Source organism: Gaeumannomyces tritici (genome assembly GCF_000145635.1).
Source record: "Gaeumannomyces tritici R3-111a-1 unplaced genomic scaffold supercont2.3, whole genome shotgun sequence".
NCBI classification, from domain to species: Eukaryota; Fungi; Ascomycota; class Sordariomycetes; order Magnaporthales; family Magnaporthaceae; genus Gaeumannomyces; species Gaeumannomyces tritici.
The window spans coordinates 5107333-5115865 of NW_008804547.1; the positions used below are offsets into that span (position 1 = coordinate 5107333).

General features: G+C 53.4%; 3 protein-coding genes across 3 annotated transcripts; all 3 read right to left on the reverse strand.

Moving 5' to 3' along the window:
• Nucleotides 1–2750: 2750 nt before the first annotated feature.
• On the reverse strand, nucleotides 2751–4017 carry GGTG_06837 (hypothetical protein; the record flags this gene model as incomplete). The annotated part of the gene is made up of 4 exons (XM_009224659.1): nucleotides 2751–2812; nucleotides 2906–2954; nucleotides 3088–3245; nucleotides 3924–4017. 4 exons carry the CDS (start codon nucleotides 4015–4017, stop codon nucleotides 2751–2753), a joined length of 363 nt encoding a protein of 120 aa, XP_009222923.1.
• A 1136-nt stretch (nucleotides 4018–5153) lies between these two features.
• GGTG_06838 (hypothetical protein) lies at nucleotides 5154–5569 on the reverse strand (the record flags this gene model as incomplete). Its single annotated transcript, XM_009224660.1, has 2 exons — nucleotides 5154–5276; nucleotides 5450–5569. The coding sequence occupies 2 exons, from the start codon at nucleotides 5567–5569 to the stop codon at nucleotides 5154–5156; spliced, it is 243 nt and encodes an 80-aa protein (XP_009222924.1).
• Nucleotides 5570–5886: 317 nt separating this feature from the next.
• GGTG_06839 (hypothetical protein) lies at nucleotides 5887–8533 on the reverse strand (the record flags this gene model as incomplete). The annotated part of the gene is made up of 2 exons (XM_009224661.1): nucleotides 7584–8533; nucleotides 5887–7523 (listed from the first exon to the last, which is right to left on the reverse strand). Exons 1-2 carry the CDS (start codon nucleotides 7990–7992, stop codon nucleotides 5887–5889), a joined length of 2046 nt encoding a protein of 681 aa, XP_009222925.1. The 5' UTR covers nucleotides 7993–8533.

The window sequence follows — 8533 nt, forward strand, 5'->3', positions numbered from 1 at the left end:
AACAATCGGGAAGCACCTAGACTAAGCTCATAGAGACGCCAAGTCGGCGGGAATCCTGCGGACGGTGCGGACGAGCACCATAAGGATTCCTTGTTTCGCTATACGTAAAGTCTACCAATACGTCAATTCAAAGGCAAAGTACTCTTTTACGCCGCCCCGGTCGCGACGCACTTGCAAAGCGCCCAGGCCTACCAACACGTACGAGGCACGCCGGTCCGTGTTAAACGCGCTTCGACGCGGACCGCGACCCGGTGCGCGCGCCGTAACCGTGGCCCGTACACCAACCCGTCGCCAGTTGGCAACTCAGGCCCGCCTGGACTTAGCACCTTACCCCCTACGGACGTTATAGTGTATAGCGACGGATCCAAGGCAGAGGACGGGGCAGTTGGATACGGCTGGGTAGTATGCCAAGCCGGCCAACGCAAACTTTCCGGGCACGGCAGGCTGGCTGTCTGTAAGGGGGGCGTGCCAGAGTAACCGCTCCACTACATAGACCAAAAGATCCAACAGTTCAATCACGAAGTGATTGAACCCTCTGGCACCACAGTATATCAAGCCCCGGGATCCCTTACCAGGGCGACCCCGTTACACTGTCACGGGGTAAGCCGAAGGCCGGTACGAGGCGATCACGGTGGAAGGAAACGATCTGCCGAGGGTGAAGGCCTATATTATGATAGGCTAGATACGACAACTTCAGCTTGACCTCGCAATCCCTTCAGTTGCCTCGCTCAAGCTAAGTCCTGTGGCCCCTTGGCCCGTGCCCTAGATGCCTGAGGCCTCTGTGCGGTGCGGGCCCTCCGGGCTCATGCCACCTCCGTGGCTGGGGCATCCGTGCGGTACGGGCCCTCCGGGCTCGCACCGCCTCCGTGGTGGTGATCTGCCGTGTGTTACAGTCAGGCCTCTGCTCCTAAGGTAGGGCACCTAGGGAGGTGTCTGGCAGTAGCACGTGACTTGAACAACTGAGGGGATTCACAGGGATCTTAAGTGCGGTCTGAATGCTTGCTCCAAGGGGTACTTGGAAGCTAACTTAGGTTGACTGATGCCGAAGCGTCAGTCACAGCTATCTACTACAGGGGGGAATCCTTTCTTCTTATACTTGTGCCTTTCCCTGTAATTGCCTGGGATCTGTCGGCCGTGACAGATCCCTTGGGATCTGTCGCTTGGCACAGATCTCTTTGGATCTGTTGGTCGCGACACAGATCCCCTTTTTCTGCTTACATAACCGGGTGTTACGACGACCTGCAGGAAGTGGGGTAGCAGCCACCCACAGTCGTCCTTGTGTCCTGCCTCCCCCCCACCTTCTCGGGCGTGGTCGTAACGCCGTGGAGGCGGCGGATCCCTTACGGTGCGTTTAAAAATTTATCTTGTTTATTGTACACTCCTAGGGTGTGTGATAAAGTGGCTGAAGCGCTACTTTTTACACTGTAATGCAAAGGCGGTGAAGTAAAAGGAATAAAGCAAAAACAGTAAAGTAAAAGTGGTGAAGCAAAGCGGTGGAGCAAAGGCGGTAAAGCAAAGGTGGTGGAGTAAAAGCGGTGAGGTAAAGGCAGTGGGGTAAAAGCGGTAAAGCAAAGGTGGTAAAGCAAAGGTAGTGGAGTAAAGGCGGTAAAGTAAAGGCGGTGAAGAAAAGGCAGTAGAGCAAAGGCGGTAAAGCAAAGGTAATAGAGTAAAGGCGGTAACGTGCTGTGCACTAAAAAGGAGTTTTCGCTAGGAAATTTTAAAAGTTCAAGTCACTTAGCAGTCGCGAGATATATTTCATGCAGTATGTAAGATAAACACAGCGCGTAAAAAAACGGTTGCTTGCTTTCCAGATCCTCTTTTCCAAAGGATTTTCCAGGCTCGCTTTTATAACAAAGTTCTGCTCCTTTTATCGTTTTAGTCTAAAGTGTTAAACGCAAGCGGAAGCAACAGAGGGGAAGCATCTGTCGGGTGGAGAAGACGAGGCTGCTCGCTCTCCCCAGTCCTCTGTCTAGAGAGGGCCCGATCATCTCGGTCAGGCGACATCGGGTCCACTGTGCGACCTCTCTTGGGGTCTGAAAACACGCGGCAGCAATGCGGAGAGTGTTGCCAACGCTGCGGAGTGAGCCTTGACGGAGGCGGCACGCCGAGCAATTGATAGTAAGCTTGGTGCCGCGAAGAGGCTTGAACTCGGCAAGAGACTGTAAGGAGGCTCGCCACAATAGTGGTGGGCTACCGCCACAGCAGGGAGCCTCAGCCCCTCTCACGGGCCTGAGCCACGTGGAGGCCTGAGGCACCTAGGCACGTGACGGGGCCCTAAGGGGGCCACGCTACTTAGGCAGTTTGAGTGTTAGCGGGTTGGGCCCGCGCGGTCAGCCACGGCCAGAGGTCGTGGCGGTGCGCCACCAAGCGGGCTGCGCCACCGCACCTACAGAAACGGGCGCCACGCCCGGAGTTGCTCCGCAACTCTCTCTCTCTTGCAACACCCTGTAGTAACGTAATATAATTAAGTCCCTACAAGCGTGCGTTACGTTGTAGGACCCTTACATTAAGGGAGGCAATTCTTAAATTGCTGGATCAAGCTGAAGTTGTTGTATGTACCTTATAGCAATATAAGCCTTTAACCCTTATAGACCGTCTACTATTATCGTAATCACTTTGTACAGGCGTTCGGCTTGCCCTGTGACAGAAATAATTTAAAAAGGCGGTGAGACAAATTAAGGAAATAAGCCTTTAATACTAACGTAGCTCATTAGCGAGTGGATTGAATCACCGAGTGGATCACTTTGAAATCACGTGTTAAACGCGATTTTCGATACCATTGCTAACTCGGCCAATTTAAGCTTAAATTTAACTAAACTTGAAAAGGTTATAGTTATTTAACTATGTAACAAGTTTAATTTAATTTTCTTAAATTTTATTATTACTGTTGGTAGGCTTCACCTACGCAGTCGATACTGTGATCGCTGCACGCTCCGGATGTGGTGAACGGTGATCTAGATCATTGGATATAAATCGTATATTGTGCACAAGGCAGGAAGAGTTCTATCTGACTGGAGGGCGTAGCCATGCTGGCTCTATATACGCGTGGAGCCAGGAGTGGGTTCTGTGCCGGAGCACGGAACCCACCTTTGAGTGATCGGGATCACAGTATCGGGGATCCTGTGATCCCGACGCTCTCCCGCTGCCAGACGGTGCACGTGACAGCTCCGATCCAACAATTACTCCTTTTAGGTTAGTTTGTAATACTGTATAATATGCTGTGTTTATTTTGCTTAATAAACAAACTAACGTGATTCACAAGTGAGTGCATCAAACAAGCGAGTGGATTATTTGCAAAACTTATATTAAATAGCGTTTTTTTTAATTAAATAACTCGCCTAATTTAGGTTTAAATTTCACTAAAATTTAACTGGGAATATTCAACTATGTAGAAAATCTAATATATTTTTTTTCACAGTTTTATTATTACCCCTTTAGGGTTAGTGATACTGTTGGAACAGCATTTGTGTGCGCGTACGTGTAAGGGGGCTTGACGTCGCTACGCCAAGCTACCCCTGACGCGGCCAAAGGCTAGGGAGCCGCGCCGCACAAGGGCCCAGCCACCCTGTGGCTGGAGCCGGACGGCCGGCTCCACGCTGGCGCAGCAGGCATCACAGGGGTGCCTCAGGCATCCAGGGCACGGGCCTTGGGGCCACAAGACTTAGGCGGCTTAACCGATGCAAATGAAGGGATTGCGAGGTCAAGCTGAAGTTGTTGTATTTAGCTTATAGCAATATAGGCGCCACCACCCTTTAACCTATCTGCTACTATCGTGATCACCTCGTTTCCAGCCATCAGCTTAACCCCGTAACATATTCCGCGGCGCGCGCTCACGTGAATGCCTGCGGCGTGCGGTGAACTGCCCTGGGCCATTACAGAGCGTAGCCTTAAGCTCCGCCCAGGGGCGTCGTTATATAACTTACCACCTTTTACAATCAGCTCACCGCCTTTTACAATCAGCTCACCGCCTTTTACAATCAGCTTACCGCCTTTTACAATCAGCTTACCGCCTTTCATAATTAACTCACCGCCTTTGTCACACCTTATAGGGCGAATGCTTAGCAGGCAGGAGCTGGGTGTGACGGTCGGCTGGGGTCGACGTCGCACGCGTTTATATAAACCTTAATGTTAAGCTACACGTCGTAGCTTGGCATCGTACCCTTTTGTAAGTGTGTGGCGTAGGTGGGGAAGGTTCATCCCAATTGTTACACCGGGAGGCTGGAAAGCCTTTAAGGATACTTCAAAAGCTACGATTACGGTTCAGATTCAAAGCCTCCTAAGAAAAGGTTTACCACGTGCGGTGTTACACCTTTTGTAATTTACTCACCGCCTTTGCTTACTTACCGCCTTTGCTCATTCACCGCCTTTGTGTTGCAATCAGGGGTCTGCTCCTAGGGTAGGACACCTAGGTGAAATACTGAGCAGTAGAGTGCACTGAAAGGGTAAAGTAAAAGTAGTGGAACAAAAGCGGTAAAGCGAGGTAGTAAAGCAAAGGTAGTGGAGTAAAGGCGGTGAAGTAAAACTGTGGAGTAAAAGCGGTGAAGTAAAAGCAGTGGAGTAAAGGCGGTAAAGAAAAGAACGTGTTGTGTATGTAAGCCTGGTAGTCGACCCATAACCTATCAGCTATTAAGACCCTGTACCAGCCCCGAGACACTTGCGTTGTGCCCATCTCCAGACCTCGCCTCGCAGCATCCCTTTTAATTTTAGCCATTTGGAGGGCATTTTTTTTTTTTACCAATTCTGGTCCGTTCGGGGCCAGGATTGGATGCTAAAATTGCCCTAGATTCCCTTTTTATAATGAAGTTATGCAGGCCCGTAACGGCTAATACCACATCGACTTGTGCGCGGAGACGGAAGCCAGAAGGGGTGCCCCTTTGTTACAAACAGGCCTCTGCTCCTAAGGTAGGACACCTAGAGAGATGGTAGCAGTAGCGTCTTGTCAGGGAAACAGGGGAAACACTGGATATCTTGGGTGCAGGTCTGGATGCTTGCTCAAAGGGTTACTCTGAAGCTAACTTAGGTTGACTGATGCCGAAGCCTCAGTCAAAGCTATCTAGGACAGTAGGAAATCCTTCCTCTATATACTCGTAACGCCTTTGCCCTAGATCTCTTGGCTCTGTTGCTTTGCTACAGATCCACAGATCCGACCTGTGTCACGTGACTCTTGGAGGTGGGGTAGGGCTGGCTCCCTGTCGGCCCATACCCAACGCCTCTAACCCTCCAGCCTTGCCCCGCTTCCTGCCCTCCGTACTCGGTCGTAGCACCCTTGTGACGATCTGGGCCAAGACCAGACCCACACCGTCAGGACCCACGCGGTTGACAATCGTTAAGAGGCGTCAGGCGCACGCCGAGCACCAGAATCCCCCCCTTTTTTTTTCCTTTCTCAGAGTAGAATTTTCGTTCGTAGTGCCAATCGACAGAAGCCCCTAAACTTTAGCTGGAACTTTACTACGCCTTCGGCCATCACGGACTTGAGGACCGCGTTCTCAAGTAGCCATTCCTTGAACGTTGTGACGTGGACCTCCACGGTTCCTTCTTTGCGGACATAGTTAAACTGCAAAATGCGCATCGGCCTCGGTGTTTTTATGGGGATGTGCAGGTCGTCCCTGCGTTCGACACTTCAGCGGAGACGTCGGCTGAAAGCGCTAGTCCTTTATGAAAGGCTTGCTCACACATTCTAACAAATCGCTTCCGTACGGCCAAGACCTCATGCATAACTGCATACAAAAATCTTTCAAAATACAGCCCAGGCTTCCTGTCTCCGTCCCCGCGCTCTCCGCCCGGCTTATCTCCTAGCTTTCGCCGACGGGTCTTGGAGGGGACCGAATAAGATCACTCCCCCTCCCTCTCTAAAAAAAAAAAAGAAAGAAAAAACAAACCTCGCTTTCAGGGCTCCTTTGCCCTGGTGGCGCCAGCTACCGGCTTGTTGTCGTCGGGATGATGATCAACGTTTACACCGTCTTTGTGGGCCCTAAGCCACTGCTCAAGCCGGACAGGGGGTCCTGGCATCTCCGGGTAATTCTGGTGGTACTGTTCAAGAAGGTGAGGGCTTCCCTTAAATCCCTCGGCGTAGTACCACGTTTGGTCGGTTTCCCAGTCGACCCATTTGGCCTGATATTGAAGCTTCTTATAGTGGGTGCGTGAAGCCAGTATCTCCTCAACCTCCCATTCGTTCTCATTTGGGGGCGTGGGAGCACCCGCTGTTGATGCGGGGCTTTGACCTGCCAGGCGGTGTCTTTTAGCCGGCAGCCTTCGTTGTTGGTGACGAGGTGAAGCGTTATTGCATTCGTGATCCGGGCAACGGCCTCGGCTAAACTCGAGCTGATACTTCGTTTCGCCGTTGACCGTCGCAAATTTGAGGACCACGTCTTCGAGTGGCCATTGCTTAAACTCTGCGAACTGGGTTTCGGTCTCTATTTCCTTGCCAGGACCTTGTGAAAACGGCGGGCTGGGAATATCGTGCCGAAGTGGGCTCCGTTTTTGGATTTGTCTTCGCCTGCTGTCGCCGCGGTGGGAACCCGTTTGGCGTTTGGCGGCTGTTCTGCGTGGCGTCGAAGCGGGAGAGCTTCTTCTGCGGCGTTTGCGTGGTGACAGCTGGTCGCTGTCGCTATTCCGAGGGTGGTAAGTGCCGTCGTCCCCATGGTCGCGCCGGCGACTGCCAGGATTGGATTGAAGGTTTCCCCGAGTGTCAAATGGCTGGCCATCGCCGCTTTCGTCGTCGGAATTAACACTGGAAATGCCGGATGCATAGTGGTCCCCGTAACGAACAGCCGTCTTCCTCGGTCTTAAATTCCGCTTCGCTATAAGCGTTCCGGCTTTGTCATTGATATCATTGTCGCTAGCCTTTTGGCAATCACCAACCGGGCGGCGACAAGGCATGCCCTCTCGATCCGAATGGTCTTCCAGGCCCGGTGAGCAGTGCCTGGAGAGATGGCCTGAACTAGGCGTCCCCGCTCCTCTAGCTGGCGACGCGCCGGAGAACCTAGCCCCCTCGTCGCAGGTGGCTGCCTCAGGCGTGGACCACACGCTGCTCGAGCGTGGAGCGTGGTCACTGCCGACAGGACTCGGCGGGTCCTGGACCAGATGGGAGGGCCCAGCCGACGTAGGGCGTCGTTCTAGCGGCGCCGGCAAAGAGGGAGGCTTTAGAAAATTCATACCGAAAGCGTCATGTCTTGGCTCGGTGCAGGGTGGAGCGGTATGCTCACCGGCATGGGTAGCTAAATGCTCGGCTGAGGCAGGAAAAGGGCTTGGCAAAGTCGGGGGGCCTGGCGGAGCCCCGTCCTTTAGCTCCAGGACGCTGTAAGCCTCCGGCAGCTCGTCTGGTGTTTGGACCAGCACATCCCTTATCGGCCCCGGCGGAAGGGTAGGGCCAATCAAAGCTTCCGACGACTTGCCGGCGTCCGGCCGCAGACCATCCCCCCCAGCCGCCGAATTTCCGGCCCCATTGTCTTGGCCTGGCCCGTGAATAACGGACGCCCCTACGGCGTTGTCACCGGCGCCGGACGACGTATTGGAATCCTTGCCTGCCCGGGGGTGTCAACGCAACGACTCGCCCAAGGGTGGATAGAGAATCATGCACATACCTGCACCGGCAACGCTGCCGCGATCGCGTCCGATAAGTTCCTCGATTGGCGGGAAAAAATCGTCTTCGTCATCGGACTCGCTATCGCTGGGAATCTCGATTGCATCTGCCCTGAAGCTTGGGCCAACGCCGCGTGAGGGACTGTGTGTAGATTGCTGTGATGATTTTGAACTTCCGGCGGTTGGTACAGAGAGATGCCCATATTGAGCTCGGCCATTGGGCTTTCGATTAGCCGCAATTTCAGTATATGAGTAAAAAAGCTGACGATCCATCGTGCAGTGGATGCTGAAAAGGAGTTTGAGTTTAGTAAACGCGAAAGGCTTCGGGAAAACGACGGAGGTGTGATTGCACTGTAGGCTGACGGTTTCAAACTTAGGAACACCGGGGGAACGAGGGATACATATATGCATGTGCGAGAAGCGTGAAGTCAGTCACAGCACCGGCAAACAAAGTACAGGCAACAGCTCGTGCTGGCCATCCACAGCCACCTATCCACCAGTCCCGTCGACTTCGATTCAACGGTTCCTCGTATCTCTGCCAATAATGCAACTGCCGACACGGGAGCGAGACAGCCGGAGAAGGTGACCCCGCAGGATGTCGTCGTCGCTGCCAATCAAGTCCCTAACCTGACCACACGAGGTCGCCCACGGCGTCTCCGGAGACTGCCCAGGATGACCTGACGATGTGACACAGGCTCGTCATCTCCTTTTCCTGCGCCTTGCTCCGCCTCCTAAACGGGCTTGCCCCATCTTCCCTTTTTATGCCGCTCGACGCGCGCCAATAGCAGTGCGGGACCTGACCGGCGCGGGGAGGGGTTCACGAGCGCCGTCGCTTCATCCCACCGGCTCCTTTCCAGGACTCGTGTCTGCCTTGCCATCGCCCAAATTGCGCCAGGGGTGCGGACCCGCCGTCAAATGCTGATCAGCCTCCTCCGGCGTGATTCGCGAGTCG